We start from the raw sequence: 26533 nt of genomic DNA, 5'->3' as shown, positions 1-26533 counted from the left end.
TTCTTCCTCCCTCTCCACATGCTAAGCCTTGGGTGTTCAGAACTCTGGGCTCCTTTCTGTGGTCTCTTCGAAGGCACAGGGAGAATGACAGCACAAGCTTGTACCAGAGTCTTGTTGAAAAGTCAAATTAAATATAGTGACGACAGAGTCAATTTATCATTTCTTCCTTCCTCCCCACTGCTTCACTTCCTTTTAAATGACTAATGAGGGGGGCCGCTGAAACACTGACAAAGAAACCTCTGCCCCCTGGATTCCATGTCACACAGCTAGTCATTTTTCAAACCCCACGACTTTCTGCAAAACATTTTCTGCATCTGGCTCTTTCAATCCATCATTACTGTGAGGAAGCCATGTCCACACTTAGATGATCTTCTGAACAGAGCATCCTAACCTTTTCATCTAATTCAGCCAATCAATTCTTCATTTGTTTAACATACAATTACCAAATATTTTTTATTATGTAAAGATACCTAAAGATACAGAATTTATACATATTAATGAGGTATCATGTCATCTTTCAATACATGTTTGCATTGCAGAATGTTTAAATTAGTTTAAACATATTACCTTCTTCAAACATTTATCATTTGTTTATGATAAAAAGTCTCGTCTTTCTTTTTGAAAGAATGTTTGAATTCTTCTGAAAGGAACATTATGTTACTGTTGTCTACAAACACTCATTGTTCAGTAGCACACCAGAGCTTCTTGCTCTTATCCAGCTGTAACTTAGTCCACTAATCAACCTTCCCTGAGGACCACTCCCTCTCCCTACTGTTCCCAACCTCTAGTAACCACCATGTGACTGCCAACTTCTGTGAGAATCACTAACTGTTTTGTGGCAGGCTTTGACGAATGCTGGGAGACCCCCACAATGAAAAGACATTTTCCCAGAATTCTGTTTAGCTTACAGCTTGTGTGGAGAAAACAAATTATAGAGTGTGGCTTGCTTTAAAATAAAACGATAAAAAGTATATGAGCACACAAAGTCTTTACAGAGAATCTAGGATTTGAAGGATGGATAAAAGTTTGCTGGACAGAATAGGAGGAAACATCCCCAACCTAAGGCCAATGCACGAGTTGAGAATGGTGCGTGTGGGGGACTCAAAGTTTGATAGGAGCATGAAGCTTTGTAAGGAGAAATCCTTAGATTAAAGGCAGAATTTGAAATTCAATTCTGTAGGAACAAGGAGTCAAGGGTGGTTTTAAGTAAGTGAGCAACATGATCATCTTTGCTTTTGCAGACAGAATTATCCAGGAAAGGCAGTCTACCAGAAAGAAGGATTTCAACATATTTTGTGGAACAGACACAGTTTAACCCACAATGAAGTGTGTTGTCTGTGCTGTTCTTCTGATTCTACCAGTTTGAATCTCTTCTAGGGAAACTCATTCCACAGGTTGTCCCAGAGGCAGCTCCAGAATTTCAAGCAATTATATTACATAGTCAACATTCTGTTTTCTAAAATTCATGTGCATCTATTTTCCCAGTTTTTGATGGCCTATGACATGCCCGACATGGTTAGAAGATCTGAATGTGAATGAACCACACCAGCACTCTGCTCTGGTCAAATAAATAGCTGTGTTTTAAACTTGCCAAGAATAGAACAAACTTTTCTGGCAAATATATAATTTTTAAAAGTTTTAAAAGGAAAGAAAAATCAGTGTTTTGCTCAAGAGTTAAACTAAGAGGCATGATTGGGAAATACTATTGATATAATCATGCCTTATTTACAAGGGCTTCTGGCAAAAGTGTGCAGCCCAGTTGGGAGTGTTCTGAACTAGTCACACCATTGGGCCAAGGGCAGCCTAAAGGAAGGGCAGCCTGAGGTGAGCTGTGTGAGGCTCCTCTCCAGGTCACCTCTATAACCACAAGTCATGCTTTCTAGAAGCTTCTGGTCTGGTGAGCATGCTGGATGGTACAAGAAAGAAATCTAAACGGTATTCAGCATTGAGCAACCAATGCCAAACTGCTGTGTCTTTGTGTTTCTTCTCTCTGGGCTCTCCTACTATACCTTTTCCCACCTTCATTCTCCTTGGGCCCCTCGTTTAACACACTATTTGCCTTCCCTCCTGCTTCCTGCCTCCTGCCTTTTATTTCCATCCTTAGATTCTCCCCCTTTGGAATTACTGAAGTGTAACAAATGACCTCTAAGTGGAAGATCCCTATGACACTGGACACCTCTTCAAGTCAGGCCATACCATGAAGGTCCCAGATGACACTGAGAAGGAAGCTGTCCCTGGCCCAGCAAGCTTGGACTATCACCCAGAACTGGAAGACAAAAATTAAGATACAAAATGAAATATACATCAATATGGTTGCCTGCTATAACCCCTATGCAAAGTAGAATGACTCTATCTGTAGCTTTTCATTCAGTGACACATAATGTATCACAACTAAAGAGGGAATCTTGAGGATCTTGCTCCCTATTCACAAATTACAATCACCATCATAAATATCTCACCCAGTTTCTCAACTGTCATGCCACTGTATGTATTAGGATTTTGATACAGGGTACTATGGAGGTAAAATTCAATACTCCATAATAAGAAATCATTACATCTAGTTATCACTCAGTGTACTATAGGCTTCATACTTATCCTTTGAAAATATATCCTCTCTGCCTTTAAATGATCCCTGGCCTGAGATTCTACACATCTAGAAAATACAAAAAAATGGCCAGATTCTCCACCACCCTAAGATAACAAGTCTCATTATTTTGAATTCATCTGTATGAGATATACATTAATTTACATATCATTTTAAAAACTCTTAATTCTAAGTGTTGGAAATGAATTAAAGAAACCCATGGTCAGTGCATTCCAGTTCAGGACTCATGGTAAAGTACTGTAAGTGGTCACTGTACACATTTTACAAGAGTCTACCCTGAAGAGTCAAGATATGTGTGAAGTCCCCTGTGAGATGCTTGACTTTAATTACTTTGAATTAGTTTGGGGTGAGAAGTGGGCATTCAGAGTGAATGCAGAAATAAAACACTGAATTTCATCAATTGAATCTAGACCCTTGGCGATCCCATGAGCCCACTTGAAACACTTGCCTGTGCCATTACAACCTGAGAGCATTATGGCCACTTTCTTGTTCTCCAGAGAAAACTTCTGGTTCATCCATAAACTATTAGCATTTTCCACATCTCTCAGCTTTCCTGCTAATCTTTTCAGAGCATGTCTCATAGTGATAGAAACTGCTTCTTGATCTTCTACCCTCCAGTCCTCAGTCAGGAATATGTACTTTGGTCATATTGCAGGGCTAAAAATGGTCCACCTTCCATCTGCAGGGGACATTCACTGTAGTTCCAATTCTGCCCTGTCTCTGCACTTTATTCTCAGGTCTCCCCAGGGAAGGAGAAGTGGTTTATCTGATTGATGAGTTTGGGAAGAGCCCCTACCTTTCCTTCTTCTGTTCCTCCATGCTCTGACTCTTATAAGGGCAAGGTCTTCATTGCTAAGTTTGTCTAATTCAGCAGTGTGATCTTCTAAACAATATTTTCCAACATTTTAACAGCCTTATTAAAATAAAGGTGCGATTTCATTCTCCATCTATTAAACCTTGTGTTTATCTCTGGGAGTTCAAAATGATTCAGGGTACAGGTATGTCAATTATTAATGTCTCTCAAACCCTAGTATTTTTTTTTCAGCTTTGAGTTTATTGGTACATTTTAGGGATACAGTACAGTTACATTCATTGTTAGGATCTTGTACCTCTACATGACAAGTCTTGATTCTCATTTTTTCCCCTACTAGCATTTTTTTTAAAAAAGGAGACAGAAGAGAGAGAAGGGGGGAAAGAAAAAAAGGGACAGAGGGGCCGGGGATTTAGCTCAGTGGTTCCAGCACCTGATTCGCAAGCACAAGGATCTGAGTTTGATCCCTGGGGACCAAAGAAAAAAGGACAGAGAGCAGAGAGAAAGAAAGGGAAAAAGAAGGAAGGAAGAGGAAAGGAAAGGAGAGGAAAGGTAAGGAAGGAAAAATAAGAAAGGAAAGGAAAGGGAGAAAGCTTTCTGTTTCTGAGGAAATTGTAACCTAATGTTACAGAGCAGAAAAAGTATTTGGAATGCAAAGCAAAATTCGTATGAATATAAGGAAATAGGAATCAAGATAATTGTAAGGTACATTTCTCAATATTCAAGGGAAATAAAAGTGAAGATATTAAGAAAAATGGGATTAGAGGAGAAAGCTGAATATGAGATTAAAATGGTAAAGGACTTTCAGATGTGGAGTTGGAATGAAATTGAGGACCAGATAAAAGTGGGGGAAAACCCTGCAGAAAATTGAAACAGATGGTCTTTATCTCAACTTGGTAAGGGCTACCTATGAAAAAACCAACAGCCAACATCATACTAAATGGTCAAACACTGAAAACCTTCATGCTAAAATCAGGAACAAGACTAGGATGTCCACTATCACCACTCCTGTTCAATATAGTTTTGGAAGCATTAGCCACAGCAATTAGACAAGAGAAACAAAGAAAAGCAATAAATATAGGAAAGGAAGAAGTTAAACTGTCATTATTTGCTGATGATATGATACTCTACATAGAAGACCCAAAAACTCTGCCAAAAGACTTCTAGACTTAATTGACAGATTCAGTAGAGTAGCTGGATACAAGGTAAACACTCAAAAGTCAATAGGCCTTGGGGCCCAGGATTTAGCTCAGTGGTTCGCTGCCTGCCCCGCAAGCACAAGGACATGAGTTCCATCACCGGTACCAAAAAAAAAAAGTACCAATAAACTTACTAAAAAAGAAGTAATCTCTGAAAAATCAATAGCTTTCTTGTACACAAATAAAACTAATTGAGAGAGAAATTAGGGAAACAATCTCTTTCACAGTAGCATCCAAAAAATGAAGTATCTAAGAATCAATCTAACAAAGGACACAAATGACCTCTACCTTGAGAACTACAACACTCTGAAAAAAGAGATCAGAGAAGATATAAGAAAATGGAAAGATAACCCTTGTTCCTGGGTAGGAAGAACCAATATAATGAAAAGGGCCATACTTCCAAAACTGCTATAAAGATTCAATGCAATCCCTATTGAACACTCAACAGCATATTTCATAGAACTAGAGAAAACAATCCAAAAATTAATTTGGAGCCAGAAGAGACCTAGAATAGCAAAAGCCATTCTAGGCAAAAGAGACATGGAAATAGGTATTACAATCCCTTACAAAGCCACTGTGCTAAAAACAGCATGGTACTGGCAAAGAAACAGAACTGAGGATCAGTGGAATAGATTAGAGATGCACAAACAACTTCAGACACACTCAGCTGCCTCATCTTTGACAGAGGAACCAACCATCCTCACTGGAGGAAAGACAGTCTCTTTAATAAAAGGTGTTGGAAAAAGTGGATTTCAACCTGCCAAAGATTAAAACTAGACCCCATATTTTTCACCATGCACTAAACTAAAATCAAAGTGGATTAAATATCTAAATATTAAAACTGAAACACTAAATTTGGAAGATAACTTAGGCTGAATGAAGACACTGGTATAGGAAAAGATTTTATAAACAAATCCTCAGTAGCACGGGAACTAGCACAAAGAATCAGCAACTGGGATCTCATCTTTTTAAAAAGCCTCTGCACTGCAAGAGAAATCACAAGCAGAGCTAAGAGACAACCTACAATTTTGGAAACTTTTTTTGCAAGATCTTCTTCAGACAAAGGTCTACTATCTAGAATACATAAAGAACTAAAAAAAAAATCAGGCCCCCAAATATAAAGACCCAATTTGAAGATGGGCATCTGAAATGAACAGACATTTCTCAGACAAAGAAGTAAAAGCAGCAAATAAATATATGACAAAATGTTCCACATCACTGTTCATTCAAGAGATGCAGATGAAAACAACACTGAGATTCCACTTTACCCCAGAAAGAACAGCTTCTATCAAGAAATCAACAAATAAGAAATGCTGGTGGGGGTGTGGGGAGAAAGGAACCCTTTTTCATTGTTGGTGGGAGTGCAGACTGGCGCAACCACTGTGGAAATGGATATGGAGATACCTTAAACAACTAGGATTGGAAGTCCCATTTGACCCAGCTCTTCCTCTGCTGGGTATCTTCCAAAAGAATTAAAAGAATCACACCAGAATGATATATGCTCACCCATGTTTATAGTGGCAGAGTTAGTAATAGATAAAACTTGGAAACAGCCCAATTGCCCATCAACTGGAGACTGGATAAAGAAGATGTGGTTTTTTTTATAAAATGCTGTACTACTTATCCATTAAAAAAAAGTAAAAAATGTAACATGTCACCCTGTGAGACTGCAGTTCTACTACTAAGTACATTCCCAGAAGAAATGAGAGCATATTTACACACATCTTCAGAGCAATGTTACTTATCTAAGAAATTAAGAAAACAAAAATGTTCATCAATGAATGGATGCATGGATAAATGAAATGTAGTATATCTGTACTATGAGGCCACATTTATCTTTAAAAAGGAATTACACACTAATTCATGCTATAACTTCAAAAACCTTACGTAAATGAAAAAAGCCATCCACAAAGAACATTATAGTTTTATGAAATATCAAGAAAAGGCTAGGGTCAGGGATTTCGCTCAGTGGCACTGCGCCTGCCTCACAAGCAGGTCCTGAGTTTGATCCCTGGTACAAAAAAAAAAAATAGGAAGGAGAAGGAGGAGGAGAAGCTAATCTGTTGATAAAGTACTTTGGTGGTTGCCTAGGAAGGGTCCGTAGAGTGACTGCTCATGTACTAATGGGTATGGAGTTGGGGTAATAAGAAGATTCTAATACAGTTGTATGATGGTTGCCCAGCTCAGAGCATATACAAAAAACACTGAATTGTACATGTTGAATGAATTATATGGTATGTGAATTCATCTTGATAAGGCTAATATATTTGTATAAGATGATATGCTTCATGTATTTGAAATAAAACCTTCCTGTCTCCCTTCTGTCCTCCATTCTTCCCTCCTTCTCTCCTCTCTTATCTCCTTCAGGGTAATTTATAAGCCTGAGACAGAATATGTTTAGTACATGAATTAAGGTATAATTATATTGTCAGTTAAGTAATAAGAAAAGATAGTAGGCTCAAAGTGGAAGTCATTTAATTAGAGCAACTACAGACAAAGAAGAACAACTGAAGTTTAAGCAAGTATCTCTAAAGACATTCATTCTTTATTTCTTTCCACACATATTTACCGAACATTTATTAAACATTTAAAGCACTGTATTAGGTACTTTTTTATGATTTCAAAGCAACATAGTATATACCTACGACCAAGTTTCAAATGTTTTACAACCAATCTGTCAAAGTTACCTTCTCTTTTTCTTCTAGCAAGTAGCTTACAGTAGCTGACTTTGGTCTATTACAAATTGCTTAAAAAGATAAAACATGCAATGACATTTGAAAATCTCTCGATATTTATAGAAATTCAAACACTGTATTAGAAATTTCAAAACTAGCTGTGTGGCTTGAACAAATGTCTAAGTTTGAGTGATAGCACCTTTGAGAATCTTAGACCTTCAACTCATCTTTAACTCAAGGATCATTCTTCCATTTCTTATGGGTAAGTCCACCCAGTGATCCTCCTGGAATTAGCAGGTGTGGGCTGTGGACAAGCCACTTTGACCCTTCATCATGGCTCCCTCCACCAGCAAGGCTTACAGATCTGCTTTGACTTTGAAGACTGGAAGACTATCCGAATGGGGTTCATAGCCGATGTCACCCCCACTGCCCCTGGAGATGCTGACTGTTTAGGAACCAGCTCCTAGGGGACTTAGTTTTCCCAAATCAAGTCAGAACCCACCTCTCCTTAAAACAAACCTAAAGCTCAGATCAATGTGCCTTAAAGGGTTGTCTGAGGTCCTACCACAGATCCTGTGAATCTGCGACTCTGGAGGTAGCCAGGCAATACTTGTAAGCCCAGAAAGTTTGCAAACTACTGTCTATCATTGAACTCAGGTCTGACATGAATTTCTAAGATCCTTTTAAAAGCAAAGAGAGTTAGGGTTTTAAAATGCAGGACTCTTCTGGGTCAGGAAAAAGTCCTTAACATGATCTAGTTTACAGAATTTATTTAAATTGGATTCTGGAAATTTAGGTTCCAAGGGCAGAGAAAGTAGACCTTCAACTTGGATCATTCATTCCATTTCTTATTGGTAAGTCCACCCAATTATCTTCCTCCTGGAATTAGTAGTGATGTTATAAAATAATCCAGGAGAAAGGTATATATATATATATGGTATATAAATATATATATGTTTATTTATTCCTGGCAGATTTTACTGCTATGCAACTAAACACATCATTCAGGCCAAATGCAATTTTCCTAGGGAAATAATGCAATTGTAAAACAAAAATTTAAGGCAACAAAGTTTAATCAATTAAGATGTTGAAATATATGCATTATTTCAGACAAAAAGGTATTTTATTTCCATTGAGTCTAAATTTTTTCACCAGTATTCATGATTCTGTTGAAATTATACTTTGTCAGACAAATAGCTGAAATTTTGTTATGTAACTTAACTGTGTATGTGTTTATCCCCTCTTGATTTTGATGATCTACTTTAATTTAATTGCTTAGCTATGTCTTAGAGATACTTGTATTCTAAAGGAGGAAGTGGGCTCCACTTAATTCAACAAAACATGTCCCTTAAGGGGAAAGAAAACTTCCAACAATAGACGTCTGTTTCAAAAACTAGTGCCAATATTCTTTTTTTTTTAAATTGAATTTATTGGTACATTCTAGGTAGACAGTACAGTTACATTCATTACTGGGAACTAGTGCCAATATTCTTTTTTTTTTAAATTGAATTTATTGGTACATTCTAGGTAGACAGTACAGTTACATTCATTACTGGGAACTAGTGCCAATATTCTGAAAGTACTAATTTGTTTTCAGCCACACAACAAAGACTTGATTTTCCTCCTTTCCAATTGATTCGATGTTTACTGGAACTTTAAAAACATATTACATAAATCCTTAGAAATCTTTTGTGAAGATAAATTCAATATTTTTTAGGCAAGGTTCCTTTGGTCTCATGATTCACGGCACAGAGATGGCTCCTAGCCTTTCTGAGTTAGGATGAATGTTGATATTCACTTTTCAAGATGAGCACCATGTAAGGGCTTCCTAATCCTTCAGGGGACTCACGTGTCCTCTTTTCCTGACAAAGTGTAATTTGGAAATGGGTAGGGTCATTTTGAATACAATAAGATTTATGTACAGGTGCTCCATGACTAATGATGCATTCTCAATAAACCCCTCATGAGTTGAAAATATCATTAAATGGAAAATGCATTCAATGCACCAAACCTATTAAACCTTATCACATAGCCATACAGGACACTGTATTAGTTGGCCCTCTGTGATTGTGTAGCTTTCTGGGACACAGACAGTGACAAACTGTATATATCTAGCTTGAGAAAAGATGCAAGTTCAAAACTGAAAGGATGATTTCTACTGGATGGGCACTGCCTTTGCACCATCGTGAAATCCAACCATAAGTTAAACCATCACATGTCAGGGACTTTTTATGCATAGGTAAGACTCTAATAATCTTAAAACCTTGTTTTACAAGATCTCTGATAGCAAATTTAGGTGACTAAACAAAAACTGTATCAACTGAGGCTCAGTGCCTCTTCTCGGGGGTCTTATTGGCACACGGACCACACTTTGACATTTGTTTCCTGACCCAACAGTGAATTGGGCTCTGTCAATGGGATTTGCTTCCATCGTGCTCTCTCCATCCCCTTCCTCTCCTCTCCCACCATTTTTTATAGAATTCCATGTCACGCAAGGATTCCCTTTGGGGCCATTAGGTAAGCCCTAATTCAGAGCTGCTGATCCATAAAACTTATGTTTAATATATTATCTGTCCAAGCAAAGAACTAGTATTTCTGTGTTATGTCCATATCCTCAATGCTAAGATGTCCATGTTGACATGCCAGGTATTAGTGTGGTCTGCACTCCAAATCCGGAGCCAGAGTGGCAATGTCTAAGGAAGCCTCCATATAGGCAGCCAGGGAGCAATCTGACTATCACTCTATTAATAATATTCAAGGCCTATTATTTGTAGGCTTCATACCATGATATGCTGTGTATAATAAGTCTCACAGAGGCCCATATCCATTCTTAGCTTTTCTGTTTTCAAGGCCAGCGAGACCAATGTCTTCTACCTTGTTCTATGAGTTCTCCTATCTTATGACTTTTTAAGTTGGTTGTTTGGTGATCCCTGGGACTTTGTATAAGATGCAAAAACTCCATGAGCAGGGGTAGAAGTAGACAGCAGCTATTGCTTTCCTGTAGATGTCTCTTCCAGAAAGAAAGGAACAGTACAGGATTATGACCACAGACAGCTAGAGATGACTCTTGGGTGTGGAGAGGGCAGGCAAAGGCATGGTTTGAGGGGCTACTTTGGATAAGAACAGACAGAGAAGGATGACCATTGACTATCACTGTGAAGTTTGGTTCCTGTGGCGGCAGGCCACTGCTCAGACAGCTCATCTGGCACAATTATATGAAAAGAAAGGAGAGCACTATGGATAGATGGATGAATGAAAAACTAAGCTTTTCCTGTTTTCAGGAAGAATAAAGTTGGGTCTTTTAAAAAAGAAACAATTAGGGACTTTTACGTATAGAATCATCCAAGGATAATATATATACAGATTATATGGCCTTGATTGTGTTAATGAAGCTATTATTCACATAGAAAATGAAAATCATTCCACTTTGGAAGAACATTTTGCTGACAATGTTTTGGAACAAGCAAAATATGTGATCATTTATGCAAACAGTAAGAGGAGAATCAAGGCCAGTCCGTAGTTGTGCCTGTGGACAGAAGGAGCCGAGCTGGCCTGGCTCCTCAGCATGCATAACACCCGGGACCAGGACCCATTGTTGGGTAGTGGGATGATGCCTGCCACATTGCACATGACGTTGTAGACATCCACAGATCTAATTGGAGCAGCTCTGAAGTTGGATTTGAAATCTGAAAGGTAAGGGCAAACAAAAGAAGCTGTCACAGTTGATCACCAGGTACAGAGGGGTTGAATCATAATGTGGAGGAATTACACTCGGCTCCAGGCACCTTTGGGATAAAAAGAATCAGCTGTATTGATCAGCTGTTTCTGTGGGCATGACTCATCTGGAGATGAGTATCTTTATAAGACAAGCCAGCAGATAAACTTTCTTTGTGCCTAATTGGACTCCCTTGTGACAACATAGCATTTCTTCTGGGACAGAAAGACAAGCTAAAACTGTTCCATTTCTGCAGAGCACTGAAGGGCCAGTGTGGTCAGAGAAGATGGGCTGTCTTTCTGGGCCCTCCTGAAGTGGCACAATCATCTGGATCATCTGTGTACCTAGGACTGACAGCCAGATGCTGATTTCTGTTGAAGAGGACCTATGGCAACTCTAGAATGTTTCTCCATTTTCCTGCCACATTGAGGGCACTCTCAGTGGAGCTGTGTAATATCCTTGGTGCTGACTGCTCACCAGCAGTGACAGTGGTTTTTGAAATATGTTTGGAAGATCACTTGAACACTTCTTAGGAGTCTTTTGGGGACAGATAAGATGACTTAGAAGGAAAATTAGAAAACTGGTATTGGAGTAAGGGAAGGCTCCATTAGATCTAAAGAAGAGCATTGGGCCTCTACTCCAAGCCTGCCTAAACTCAAGCACTAACACAAAGGGTACAAGGAATACAGAGGGTACAGCTGGCCATCATAGCACAATCACCATGGGACACTGAAGTGACTCTGGAAGCCATTGAAAGTGTTTTAACCAAGTGAATCTTCCTCCATAAGAGGAAATAAGATGCTGAGTACAAAGCACTTGTCCATTTAAAGAGTGACTATAATAATAGAGAAAAATGCAAAAACAACTTTGCTTTTAGGCCCCAAACAAAAACGTCCAACAAAATATGTAAGGGGTAGATTTGCATCTATTAATAAAGATTTGTGTGTTTAAAGACCTTTAAAGGGAATGGGTAGTTTGTAGTTGCAAAGCCAAGTTTTCTATCTTAGAAAATAATCTATATAATTACTTTTCAAAAATAATCACACATACTTTATTTAAAAACCTAACAATAACAACAATATATTCCAAAAAATAACAGCATCAAATTCTGCTTCTGGAATTAAAATATGCAAAAATGCTATATACAGAAACCTCTGTCGCATAGCATTTTTCATCCAAGATAACTTCCCAAGTGATGGGTTTTGCTCACTTTGGAAAATTAAAAGTTGAATTCAGTTGTAAAGAGGCTCTACAGGAAATGGGCAGTAGTAATGGTACTTAAGTCATAGCTCCAGACACACTTGCTATGCTCAAGAAGTGACAATCATTATTATTATTAATATATAATTAAAACCAGCTAAGACAAACTTTGGATTGAAAAGCTTCAGCTTATAGATTATTTAGGAAATTCATCTTTTTTTTTGGGACAAGGAAAGATAAGGGTCAGACTCGCTTGAAAGCACAAACTAGTTTAAAAACTCTCAAACCTGCCCGGAGGGGAAAATGCAGGGGCTGCTTCAGTGTCAGCCCCTCTTCCACATCAAGCAAGTTATGCAATTAGATGAGGATGGAGGTTTACACTTCGCCACCAGAAGAATCTGCTGCAGCATGAGAAATCAATGGAAAGTTTGTCTCAGTGTTGTGGGAGCAGCTCTTCCCTCTCCTTCTGAATTGCCATGTGACCTGGATGTGACAGTCACACAGCCCATCACATGTGACCATGCCCTTGTCGTGTGTATGGGTGAGAGGGCATGTGAGATGTCCTTATCTAGCCTTTCAAACAAGACAAAACAGAAAAGAACAGAACACTGTATTTAACACTTCGCAGGAGAAATTGAGATCGGGCTCTTTTGACAAAAGCATTAGGAGAGATTCTATTTTTTTGCCTTGAAAGTACAAAATCAAATCTTATGCACCTAAGAAGAAAGGAGAATGTTTTTTTCCCCTCCAGTCTAATTCATGACTTCTCAGGATGGGACTTTGGTCTGTCACCGAGATGATCCAGGTTGGAATGAAAGCTTCTAAATAATTCCTGAACTGACAATGCTTAGTTCAACTTAGGAGGACCCCATAAAACTCTATAGTCCAAGATAGCATTTTGAACCTAGACTAGGAATCCTATGGAATATTCTCATGGGTCTAAATTTTTGGGGATGTTAAGCGTGGGTCTCCTAAACAGTGAAGTTCTCGCTGTGCCTAGCTGTCTTGGGCTGCTCTCAGCGAGGCTAGCTCTCTCGCAGCAGCTCAATGAATCACACTCCTGCTGTCTTATCTCGCTGTGGAGTTCTCTGGGGCAAGATTAGGTTGTTCAAATTAGAAACTAGGATTAACCAGAGAGAGGCTATCTTCAGAATTATTTCCCTTTCTCCTTGCCAGCCCAGACTTACTGACTTCCAAGGCTGGTATCTGGGCAGCTGCAACGGTGCCCAGTTTCCTCCCTAAGCAAGAACCACAGACAATTAATCAGGAGGGCTCACCTTTATCTCCAAGTGCAGCGAGATAGCTATTAAAGGCCTTGCTCTTAAATTTTCTTCTGAGTAAACACTGTGTAAAGCTGTTTAATCTTTCATGAGAATTGGAGGCAGGAACGTGATGGTTTGTGTGAGGCTCTCAAGGCTGTATCTGCCTGGAAGCATTTTGTAATTAGCCCAGACCATTTTCCTCAGGGGCCTCCTTTCTGTATTTAAAGGACTGAGGGCTTTTAGTGTTAAAGGAGCATATGACGGAGCCCTCTGACAATGGACAAAATGTCCCCACTGAATTTAACTCCAAGTTAATACAGCTTGAGTACTTTGCTCAGAAGTTTCAGTCTGGGGCTAGATTTGGACGTGCTATAAAATACGCCAGAGACTCTCCTGCTCACATACACAGCTTCAATAAAAAACTATTTTACATTCATGATCTTACTTTTCTGGGGAAACAGGAGGTGATGATTTTGACTGAAAGCTCTGCTTGGTGACATTCTCCCATTCTGTGACTCTGGAATGTCTTCCACCTAATCTCTAGATGACTTTGACATAGTCTTCAAGACTCCATTCCCAATTTCTCCAGCTTTGGAGTTCTGCATGCCGATTTGAGGCTTGGCTGACATGAAGCACATGACAACTTTCCTAGGTCAATGGCAACAAGCTCAGACATCCTCTTAGGCCAATTCCAGGAACCCAGTCAGTGTGCCATAAATATTTGCTGCTACTGGTTCTGATTCTCACTTTAGGACTTGGGAACTTGGATCACATGTGGGAAAGGATTTGGACCAATGTGTCATAGACTCCCCAAAATATCTATGGAGGTTGTACAAACTGATACCTCATGGTTCTTAATAGCTAATTTTGTGGTAAGTAGAGTGAACCAAGGCAGACAGAATGAGATGGGTGAGTTGACATGTCTTTGGTCTTATTCCACTGAAAAGAACAGCAGAGTCTATGGGTGGATGCCTAACCTATACTTTGAAAGGAAATCATGGACTTTCTTGGAACATTGTTATCAAGATCCAAAAGAAAGCATCTGTAATATAGAAATCTGGATAATTATATTTAATAAAAGAAGATGGGCTAAGAATGAAGAACTAGTTAACTGATGCTTTATGATTATTGAACCCCCTTTTTGCTGCAAAGAATGGGGGTATTCCAGTGGTAGTAGGATCTATATTTAGTAAACTCTACTATGATTTTTAGTGCCCTATCAGTTAAGTCAAATGATCAGATAGACTCTGTCTCCCCTTTCTCCCAGCCCTTTGGGATATAATCTGATCAAGTAAGGCCATGAAACGTTGCTTTTATCCAAGATATCCCTAGTCATTCTGGCTCATTCTCAAAGTCAATCTCAAGGTCATTTTCAGAGCCTGCCCTCGAGCACATCCTAGCTTCTGGTTGGGCTCTAAACCAAATGAAACCCCCAGGGACGGGTGCTCTAAACGGGGAGAAACTGTACCAGAGTCAGATCCCTTGCAGCCATCATGTCAACTGTGAGACTCACCGCTGTCATCAACATGGACATGGTGTCTGATAAGTTTTCCTGGACATCAGATAGCTGTGAAATGACGTTTTGATGAATTAAGTAAGAAATGAATCACAAACATGTGGAATACATTTTCTTCACTGCACTCAGGATTTAAAATTTACAAGGAAAAGTATTTGGCCACAATTGCCAAACCCAAGAAGCATTTGAAAGGAAGCCAGCAAAAGATGTTTCATGGAGAGCGGCTGGATTTTTTCAGCTTGGCTCATAAAGAGAATCTATAAAGAAATCATTCTGGCCTTTACTAGGGCGATTAGTCCCTATTAGAGATGCTTCCTTGGGAATGACTAAGGGCATTTGGTCACTTGCTTCCCTACCAGGTCCAAAGGCCAGGAAGATGCCCCTCATATCCATGAGCTCATTGTCATATCCATGCCATCCACGCTGCCAGCCTTCTCTCTTGCCAGTAGTATTCATCCAAAATGGAAGCATCTCTCGACTCTGAAATCAAGGAAGACAGTGACATTATACCATGTCGCCAAGATGGTGGTGTGAGGGTGTTTGGTACAAATTGCCACCCAGTGTGGATGGAGATTTCCTTCTCAACATCCCTGACTGGGCTCATCCAACCTCAGCTGAACCACTTCCCAGTCCAGGGAGCTCAACTCCTTGGTGGCAGCCTCTTAAAATGCAGAAGAGCTCTGGTTAAGAAGGTATTTTCCTACACTGAGCTGAATTTTATCTCATAATTGGTTTTAGAACCACTAAATACAACCTGTTAGAGACATAAGGGATGTTAAAGTGTGTCTGTGGTATAATAAAATATATATTTGGTCTTTGTCCCAGGTTCCTATCATAGAGCCTCTAAAACCCCTGGAATTTCCTGAGTGACGGGAGTGTCTTTTGTTATTTTACAATGAGCCTTTTTCTCCCTTAGGAGAATTTATGCTAAGCGTTAGGGTGGGACCTGGTTATCCCGGAACAAACCTCCTGATTAAAAGGTTAGAAGTTTCATCTTTGTCCCCCAACCAGTAGGGAGGGTTAAGGAACTGGAGACTCAGTTCAGTCATGTGACCAATGATGTAATCACTGGTGCCTACAGTGACACCCATATGAACTTCAGAGCAACACTGTTCAGTCAGCTTCCAGGCAATGGAAACTCTGTGCCCTTCACTTCCATACTTGGCAGTCTGTGTCTCTGCTATTTGTCTGTTTCCAAACTGCACCTTTGTAATAAAACTATAATCATAAGCATAGAACTTTCGAGTCCCATGATGTATTCTACTGTTATTAAACCTGAAGTGAGGTCGTGAGTACTCCTGATTTTTGTGTCCAAATCAGACATATGCCGTATTTGGTGTCTAAAGGAGCAGTCTCCCAGGCCTGTGCCCCTGACCTGCTCTAACTTCAGGTATGAGAGTTGGAACCGAATTGAATCGAGACTCCCAGCTGATGTGGGAGAAGTCTTCTTGGAAAACATGGTATTTCTCCACTCACCTCGTTTTACTGGCACCTGAAGCCCAGATGGGTCTCTCACTGCTGTCCCCACGCTCCCTCCACTTATTCAACCATTTGAAGGTGGCACCAATGTTCTTCCTATTTAGGCCTTGCAGGCTTTCCTTTCCCTTAACCATTCTTCATCAGAGATGGTGTGGCGGCTTGTAGCTAGAAAAGCCTCATGAAATCATAAGTGAGGCTTTTTCAGAAGTGACTAGATGTAGAGTATGTGACCCTGAGATCGATTCATGGTGCAGTGCTAGGCTTAGGGGCACTGGGATTAAGGGTGTGAGTGCTACCTGCCCTAAGCAGCCTGGATAAGATTTAAGAGACAGAAAGAGCTATGATCATCCCTGTTTTGCTACCTTCTGCTTGCCATAAACTGTTTCTCCTCTGCGATGCCACCCTGCCTTGCAGCCAGCCAATTATAGACTGAAGCATCTACAAACTCGGAACTAAATAAACCCTTCCTCGTTTAACTTTGGGTGTGGATATTTTGTCTCAGCAATGAGAAAAGTAGCTAAGACAAATGGGTTCCAGAACTGTCCTTCCCTGGTACCTTTAAAAGTAAATTTTCCTTACTGACATTGAGAAATGGGAAGAAAGGAGCTAAAGGAGTAGGGAAGGTAGGATGGGCAGGGGAAGGGTAAAAAGGGAAAAGAAAAAATGTGAGAGAATGAAAAGATGGAAATAAAGTGGTTGTAGATGGGGAGGGGAGGAGGGGGTGAAGGGAGGGCAGGGACAAGGGGAAAAAATGAGAACCAAGACTTGTCATGTAGAGGTACAAGATCCCGATCCCAACAATGAATGTAACTGTACTGTATCCCTAAAATATACCAATAAACTCAATTAAAGCTGAAAAAAAAAAGTAAATTTTCTTGGATTGGCTGGCCATGGTGGTGCATACCTATAATCCCTGTACCTGGTAGACTGAGGCAAGGAAGATCACAAATTTGAGCCCAGCCTGTGTTAATTTATAACTTAATGAGATGCTGTCTCAAAATAAAAAATAAAAAAGGTCTGGGATGAGCTCAGTGTGAATGCCCTCTGTTCAATCTCCAATTCAGCAAAAATAAACTAATAAATTTCTTAGGCTACAGATGCTTATTTCTTGGAAAACAACACTTTGAGAAGCTTTTGTGAATTCTGAGGAAGTTGCAGCTCATTGAACACAACCCAAGCATTCATTACAGTCCAAAGACTAATTCCTGATATTCCAATCATCTTCCTGCTAAGGCCTGTTTAATATTATGCATATTACAAATGTAGGAGGTAGAATTGCATGGTTATGCTGGTTTAGTGAATTTAAAACATAAAACTACCAGCAGTTGCTAGGGTGGCTTACAAGACTAGTAGCAGTGCCATATATTTAAAGAGTGAGACAATTCACCAGAGCCAAGTATTGTGCTCATTCAGTTGTCACAAATCTCAGTATGGACAACACTATTTTCCTCACAGAAAGGAGAGGTGACCCTCTTAAAGCCACACAACTAGGAGGAGTTGGTGCAAAGACTGGAACTCAGGTCTGTCTCCTGGTCTTTGTGTCCTTACACCATCAAACAGCGGGAGGTCAATGCAGCGATTCTGTCTGTCAGAACTGGACAGTGAGGTGCTCTCCTCTCCACTGTGTCTTTACCAGCAGAGTATAAAATATAGAGATGAGATTGGGAATTGGTTTGACTTTGAGATTAAATTCTAATTTACTGCTTTCTGACTCTATGATCCTGGCAAGCTATTTAACCTCTCTGAACTTCAGTTTCCTTGCTGGATAGAGGGACCCCAGTACCCATCTTGCAAGGATTTTGGAGGATGACATTAGCATGTGCTAAGTACGGGCCACAAAGTAGATGCTCAATAAACAGTTGCAGTCTGTTCACCAGATGCCAGGGGCTACAGGGCGAGGTGTTTGGGCTTTGAGGGTCGAACTCTCACTTGCATATTTAGCTGTCATATCGCATTGCACATCCATCCGGTCTCACCCCATAAATCGCTCGCTAGCATTTCTGCTTTCCAAATCGCCCTATTTCATTGACTCTCTGTTTCCTGAGTTCCCCTCATTCCTTGTCTCTCCTTCTGCAGCTGTAGCTGGCATTTTTTTCCATGGACGGGCCTTATGAACTTTTTGCATTTCTAAGTTTTCGTACTTTTTTGTGCTTTATCTGTCTACAGTGAGGATCACGGCACATTCCAAGTTAGCTTCATCAGCTAATTTAATGTGTTGCTTCTTCCGCTCACAGTTTACACAGCAGTGGTGGCTGGCACGGTAAGCAGAACACTTGTTTTTAACAACCTTACTGACCATGATCCCTGCAGTATGTATGCATCATATGAACAGATGAAAGTGGTTAAGACTGACTGCCTTATTTAAAAAGTAGTCTAAAATATTGCAGTTATTTATTTTACAAGTAAACACATGCAACAATGAAAACTTCACCCCTGAAGAAATGGAGGAATCCATGTGATCATAGGTAAACCACTCATTTTTCTCAAAATTACACATTGCTCCAGAAAAACACTGCCCTTACTTACTTAACAAATAATGAACTGGTTATGTTTCAAGGTGTCTGTTTTGTCCAAGTGATCTAATGGATTAGGTTACTTGCAGAGCCTTAATTTCAAAATGGCACACTGATGATTTTCTTCTTTTCCCTCTCCTGGTGGCTTTTGGCATCTCTGTGTCATATTCCACATTATCTTCACAAGGCACATGTGTGGGGCTGTGCTGATGGAGAAGTATGTGTCACACACCGCTCAGGCTCCACCTGGGGACCCTTAGTCTGCAGGCTACTGATTAAGGAGCTAGCACCATTCAGGCCCTTGGATTGCCATATAGTGCCACCTAGTGACGTCCTGGGGATAGGGCCAAGGTGAGAAAGGAGGGTAGAAGGGGTGTGTGTGTGTGTGTGTGTGTGTGTGTGTGTGTGTGTAGGCAGAAAACACTCCTCCAACAACATGTGCTGGAAGGGGGTAGTGGTCTCTGAAAAAACAGTGAGGGAAGAGCCAGTGACTTAGAGGATGGTTTGTTCAATTATGCGGATATGTACTGAACTTAGAGTCTATGTTGGGTGCTCTGCTAGGCTTCTAGGGACATGGAGAGGGCAGAGCTCCTGCCTCTGAAGAGCTTCTCAATCTTCATGGAGGAAGGGGGCTTGCAGCTCCTGGGCCCCAACGTGCAAGAGAGGTTCAAGGCCTAAAGAGGAGTCCCATGGGGAGAATCAGCCAGTGAGATGGGGCTGTGCTGGTATATGTGTGCATGTGAGTGTGTGTATTTGCTTGAGTATGTAGACATGTGCACATGGATATGTATGCATATTGTGTATGTGTTTATGTGTATGCTTGTAAGACTGTGTATGTGTGAGTGTGTGTATTAGAGTGGAGGGAGGGAGAAGAGGGACCACAATGAGGAGACCATACACAAGGCACTAATCAAGAGGCTGGAGTTGTTCTAAGGTCCCTTGAGAGCTCTCTCAGCTGAAGGCCTGACTCCAAGAAGACCCCGAGAAGTAAGGAGACCTTGTACAGTGTCCCGTGGGAAAAGAAAACCAGGAGAAAGTAGCCATCAGAGTGAGGCTTCTGAAAGTCAGAGAAACTAGGGTTTCTGCTCTCCTGACCATTTGGGAATCTGCCAACCAGGTGACCAGCTGTCCCAGGGAGTTTCCAGGATGCAAGAACTTGAGTTTTAAAAGCAGGACAGTCCAAGGCTAACCAGACAAGTTGGTCATTGTGTATTCATCTCTAAGGGACTTAAAGAAAATTCTTACCCAGGGTGACCTGTTCAGTACTTCAGGTACATCCCAGGAGCCTCTCATGCCTGAGGCAGCCAATGCCTGATTCATGTGCTGTTCAGCCGGTTAGTCCTTTTTAATGGGAAAGAACCAGAAAAAGATCATTCCGCAGGGGGATGCTGTGAGAAACAGCTGAGTTGTTCTGCTTTGGAGCTGGGTTCCTTTATATTGGTGCCTGTGCCCATTACTGGTGAGCCATGACAATGCCCACCATGAACTTGGGATGCCAGTGAATGACTATGAGGTAAAAGTTACAGGTTTATCCACGAGTCATAATGCACATCTGGACACCTAGGAGGCTAAGGAAGGATTGTAAGTTCAAGCCTGGGCAACTTAGGGAAACCCTGTCTCAAAATAAAAAATGAAAAAGGACTGAGAATGTTGCTCAGTTATAGGTTCTAGACTAGTCTTTGTATCAATCATCCTTGAAGAAAAAGTAACATTCACTCCCCCCCTCCAATTCAGAAACCTAGGAAACCTATCTTTTTAAATTCCCCATCTTCTGATTCCTTTATGGTCCTGAGCTGGAATGTCTGGGCGAAATGTCAGAACCCAGGTGGAAAGAGGGTAAAGGTAAAAGGAGAGATGGAAGGACAAGGAGAAGCAGGAAGACACCTGAGCAGGCTGTATTTGTTACTCTATTTGCACAGAGGCAATGTGCTTGCTCTAACAAACTCTTGGGCATTTACTCTTTTTTATCAGTATTTTTGGAATACATTAGCATGTGTATTTATTACCTTTACCTTCTGGTTTTTCTTCAGTGTAGGTCAGAAAATGCTAGTTAAGCCTTGGAGAGAAATACCTCTGAGGTAGCAGAGGGTCAGCAGCTTCCTGGGCAGCATGAGACCCCCAGCTCCTGACCTACACCCTCAAAAGACTTCTTTCCAGGTGGTTGAGGATGTTGACACCTGTGCCATGTAATTCCCTCTCTGGCCAGAGGGACACTTGTGGAGCCTTGCTTGGTTCCTCCTGCTCAAGCTGGGTGCCTCTTCTCTGCTCTTTGACCCTTAGAGGCCACAATCATGGTTTCTGTCTCAAACGAGGGTACTTAATGCCTATAGGTTCCCAAGCCTGGCTGGGCACAGACTGTCCTGAGCTTGTCCCGGGCCCATCATGCATGTGTCCAGTTTGTCAGTCATGGTGAGGCAGGGTATCTCTTCTTAATAATCTTTCCCTTTTTTGAGACAGTTTCTCACTATATGGTTCAGGCTGGCCTTGGACTCACTATGTAACCCAGGCTGATCTTGAATTTGTGGCATGACTCCTGCCTCAGCCTCCTGAGTGCTGAGATGACAGGCATGCACCACCACACCTGGTTTAATAATCCCTTCTTCATACTCCTGTGAAGACTGGAGTCCATCTTCAGCTATGGAGTCTTCATCTGCCACCTGCCATGCGTGCGCCATGCGGAGGGAACGTTTGTCCCATTGTGAGGATTATCAAGCTGAAATCAGAGATTTTACATTTTGTTCCTTTGTGTGGCTCTGGGTGCAGCATAGGGTATCCCTCCCAGAGACTTCAGAATCAGGCACCAAACTGGCTCTAACTCAGTAGGCAGAGTTGGGGGAACCAGAGCAATCTACCAGCTTGCTCCAGTTGTGCTCCATTCTTCAAGTTGGCTATCTTCCCTCCATTCAATCACCACTGTAGTAGCTATATGGATGTAAAGTTCCCCCCAAAGAATGTGTATTAAAGGCTTCATCTCCATCCCATGGTGCTATTGAGGGTGGTGGGACCTTTTAAAGGTAGTTTCATTTGATCACTAGGGGTAAGCCCTTGAAAAGGACATTAGACCTCTGACTCTTTCTGTCTCTCTCTTTGCTTTGTGGCCACAATGAGGCAAGTAGCCTCTACCACCATGTGCTCCCACATGATGAACTTTGCTGCCACAGGGCCAAACACTGAGACTGAAATTTTGGAAACTGTGAGCTGAAATAAAACTTTCATCTTTTAAAGTTGATTGTCTCAGGTAGTTTGTTATAGTAACACAACATTAGCTATCATAATTACTAACAGTGTAAGTCTTCTAGAGTAAGAGGTCAGGGACCCAAGTTTTCCACCTTTCTCTCTTAAGATTTTTCAACAAATTGGGATGGGGTGAACAAGTTTGTAATCTTGTCAGTTGAAAATAAAGAAAATATGAAAAACTGTCTGAGATGTGTTGGGGACTAATACAAAGTTAGTCTCTTATATTCTCCCAGGTTAAAACAGGTGTCTCTTACCCCATAGAAGGTAGAATAAACTGACATCATCTCAGGCAGAAGAAGACACCCAATAATGTCCGAGTCAAGGAGTCTTCAATGAAAACAGTTGTGAAATGATGACAGTTTGCCTGGCTCAGATGGTTTTGCCACCAAGATTAAATTGGGGTTTGGCTTCTGTTACAAACCATAATTTCTTAGATTTTGCAGCACTGCTCTTTTATTTTTCTTTTTATTGAGTTTATTGGTACATTCTAGGCATATAGTACAGTTACATTCATTACTGGGATCTTGTACCTTTACATGACAGGTCTTGGTTCTCATTTTTTCCCCCTTACCCCTGCCCTGCCTTCACCCCTTCTCCCCTCCCCCTTTACAAACACTTCATTTCCATTTTTTCATTTTCTCATATGTTTTTCTTTTCCTTTATTCCCTTTCCCCTACCCTTCCCACTTTCCCTACACCTTTAGCCCTTTTCTTCCTATTTCACATTGTTAATTATCCCATTAGGATCTTGTGTACTACTATACAGAAACACAATGTTTCAAGGAAAAGATGGCATTTGATTTGGGTTTCGAGGGACAGACTGAAGGAGTGCATCCAGGGATCCTATTATTTGTTAGGCTGACTGAAGTTATGTTGGAAGAACGCAATTACCCTCCTAACCATTAAATTTCTCCACACTTAAGTCCTACATAGGGGAAAATTATTTTCCCAAACATGAACATGTGGGTGCTAGTACGTGCATATCACTGGTGTTTAGTGATAGGAAGGGAGAGACCTAGAGATAAGAACAGAAAAAGGAGGCCAAGTGGACCTCTGAGTAATGCTAGAATTTCCTACAGTGTGTCACAAGCAGGAAAATAATAAAGAACTATGATAGAGCTTGTGTTTCTGCTAGAGCTGAGACACCTCTAGACCCCACAGGGAATGGGGTGGGGGTTGTCCCTTGAACATTTTGATGAAATTTGGGGGGATCTTCAGAGAACTGGACCAACTGCACTTAATGGTTACATTTGGATTCAAATCCTGTCATTCCTAGCTTTGTAACCTCTAGGCAGGGGATCTGAAACTCTGAGCCTTCATTGATTCCTTAAGATTGAGTTTGCAGTACCTACAAATGCAGAGATGAATCAGGACAGTGATTCATATCATTACTGTTGACTAAAAATGTTTAAATCCCCCTCAATATATTTACTGTCTGTAAATGTAAAGTGACTTGATGCTTGTATATTTCTGAAATCTCTCTCTAAATGGCAAGAGGAACCCCAGTTTCTAATGTCTGGGACACCACCGAGGAAGATGGAAGTGCCTGCCATTGCTGATCAAAGGTGTAGGGGATAAGATTGATAGACCGTAGCTAGAAAAAATAAGAGAATTTTTGTGGAACTGCTTTGACTAAAGAGCCCAGTTTGTACCCCTGTTTTTGAGCTGTGCTTGCATCCTGTCCCCAGGCTGGACAGCGCCTCCTCCACTGCCCCATCAGTACTATCCCTGCAGGCTTCGGTGGCAAGGTCACTTTCGTGGAGAAACCATCTTGCCCCTCACCTAAACTGAGTTTCTTCCCTTTCTGATGCTCTTTTTCATGGCCCCTGTTCTTCCTCTGGAGTGCATAAGACATTTTAGAACATCACATTCACTTACTTGTAGGGCATGCTTATCTGCGATCTGACTCCTTCACTAGGCTGAAAGCATCAGGCAGACAGAGGCCATCAGAGGCTCCCCACTGTGGAATTCGAACTCTATTGCACACTATACATGGTAGACACTCCACAAATACTTTCCAGTTCAATAGACCAATGACTGTGTAGGCACACAGCCATCATGGACGAGGAGGGAAGAGTGCACTTGAGTTTGGTGGAAAAGATGTACAGTATCTATTTACTTTGCATTTTGCTATGTTCTCCCTGACTGTCTCCTATGCCAGGAATATTAGCATCACTGGACTTCCCCCTTAAGGCCCTTGGATATCCATAGACACTGGCAACTCAGTGGGCCCTGCCCACTTCCAGGCACCTATTGGAGGAGAGAAGGCTGACAGGAAACCCCCTGAAGCCTGAGTGACGGGCGCTGGAGCTGGCTATGCTGGGCTCCATTGTTCCTAGGACTAGTGGGATGCTCATCTTCTGGCAGGAAAAAGCAATGACAAAGCTTTCCAGAGGAAGTGACTGGGTCTTGGGGCATCAGTTAGGCACCCTATTTCCTCTCTTGGCAGAAAAGAGTTTGGCTGAGGCAGCTGGCTTGGGCTTGACTTCTGTCTGTAGCCTGATCTTGTTTCCCTGTTATTGTTTGTTGTTTCCTGTTCATGGCTCATCCCCTGTGAACATGAACACCTTCAAATGTCTTGCCTTTTCAAGGAGAGAGGCCAGAGGAAGGCCTGACAGCCTATTTATTAAATTGTGCAGGGACAGAAGCAGACTGGAGTTGCTGGATGGGAAGCTTCCTTCACTATTGGCAGTGCCTGCAGACACACTGGTGCTCCTCCTGCTGACAAGTTAAACCTGCTTCCCTGCCTTCATCCTTTTCAGTGACAGCTCTCCCAGTGGCCATAAGAAATGAACATGGTTAAATCAGTGGCTACCTTAGAGTCTGCAGAACTTAAATTGGTGGCAGCAAGTTGGCATTTATGTGAGAGTGACATTTTCACCAAAGAAGCAGAATCTTACTTGTTCGTGGAATGGCAGCTATGGGAAGAGAGAGCAAGGGAGGTGGAATTGGCTCCTACCCAGCATCAGTTTGTCTTGACTCCGTTGTTTTCCCGATCATGTCCAAACCAGAAACAGACTCATCTGTCTTTCAAAGCCAGACCGAGGGGTGGCTCTCAGGGCTGAGGGAGTGGGGCACAGCACAAGACCATCGTCATAAGTACTGCAGACTGGTATGTAGTTTAGGGAGCAAAACACAATATTTTTTACAATTTGGGGAAGGATTTTGCAAATAAGAATGTGAGAGATTAATAGCCCTGGCACAAAGCAGGCACAAGAATAGAGAATGCAGTTTTCAATTTATTGTACTCAAGAAAGTATGATAAACAATAGACCTGTGCAGAAAAAAAAAAAAGTCTAAGCCAGTAAGGAAAAAATGAGCACTTGCTTTTAGGATTTTCAGAAAACAAAGAAATAAATCCCAATGTTATGTTAAAGTAGAATCAAAAATTATAACTTTTACATATGCTATCTTAAAAGTAAAAAGGCATAAATTCAGGAATAGGAGTAAAGGTATAAATTCGAGATAGTCAAGCTGGGAAACTAAAGTACAAAAAGGAATGACTAAAAGGGACTCCGGGACAATTATGATTGCCTAGAAAAATATTGTGTTCCTATGTTGCAGACACTGTGAGTTAACTTAATAAAACTGATGTGCTTTTTTTCTCTGGGCTGTCTGCTAGGAAGCTCTGAACCACATGTTGTGTTATGTTATTTTCACAATTAACAATATCCACAGTGCCGTGTCATTGAGGAATTAGAAATACTAACTAAGAGGTACTTAATTCAAGATAGTTATTAATATTGCTATGATTGACCATCATTGAAAGGAAAAAATTTAATACATTTCTTATGGGCAAAGTGTAAAACAGCTCCATGTGCAAGTCATCAAAACACTGAGGAAGGGGCCATCGTGCAGTTTCGAATGACCCAGGCTGGACAAATGGTACCTGGCTCTGTAGCACTCATCATTACCAACTAAGGGTGTGAGACGAGCGTAGATGTTGAGTAGTTTCTCTTACACAAGAAACCAAAAGTGAGAATAACTTAAAGAAAAAGTAGAAGAGAAATAATAGGAAATAGGAAGATAGGTCTTTTCCAAATAGGACACCAAGAGATGGAGGAGGGGTGAGGGAAAGAAGGGGAAAGGGAATTTAAAAAATGAAAATGTGTTATGTACAGATACCAACTCTTTACAATGAATGTAATTATTTATGTATTGCAAACATGCAATAATAAATTTTTTTCCAACAGTAGAAAGTAAAGTGTACGAGATGCTATTGACAGCCTCTGTATCGATGAGTGAATACTAAGCTTTCAGAAAGAACCTTATTGTGCATATCTCAACGATGCGATGTCAACTTCCCCTCTCTTGTCTTCCCT

The 26533-nt window shown here is 40.9% G+C and overlaps 1 protein-coding gene across 13 annotated transcripts in view; it reads right to left on the bottom strand.

Annotated features, from left to right (window-relative positions):
• Enpp6 (ectonucleotide pyrophosphatase/phosphodiesterase 6) overlaps positions 1 to 26533 on the bottom strand; it is a 251160-nt gene that overhangs the window by 12754 nt on the left and 211873 nt on the right. For 6 of the 13 annotated variants that reach the window (XM_033765423.1, XM_033765421.1, XM_033765422.1 and 3 more), the window contains 2 exons: positions 15340 to 15463; positions 8804 to 10976 (listed from right to left, as the gene is read on the bottom strand). In XM_033765423.1, the coding sequence (XP_033621314.1) occupies positions 10771 to 10976; positions 15340 to 15463 (330 nt within the window). In that variant the 3' untranslated portion in view covers positions 8804 to 10770. Of the gene's footprint in view, positions 1 to 2196; positions 2267 to 8803; positions 10977 to 14980; positions 15035 to 15339; positions 15464 to 26533 lie in introns of those variants that run through there. The other 7 variants (XM_033765414.1, XM_033765415.1, XM_033765420.1 and 4 more) reach the window with 5 other exon arrangements.

The sequence above is a fragment of the Fukomys damarensis genome, unplaced genomic scaffold, assembly GCF_012274545.1.
Source record: "Fukomys damarensis isolate Sample0158 unplaced genomic scaffold, DMR_v1.0_HiC HiC_scaffold_18, whole genome shotgun sequence".
Lineage (NCBI taxonomy): Eukaryota > Metazoa > Chordata > Mammalia > Rodentia > Bathyergidae > Fukomys > Fukomys damarensis.
Note: the sequence above shows the minus strand (reverse complement) of the source record. Positions and strands in the feature narration are given on the sequence as shown.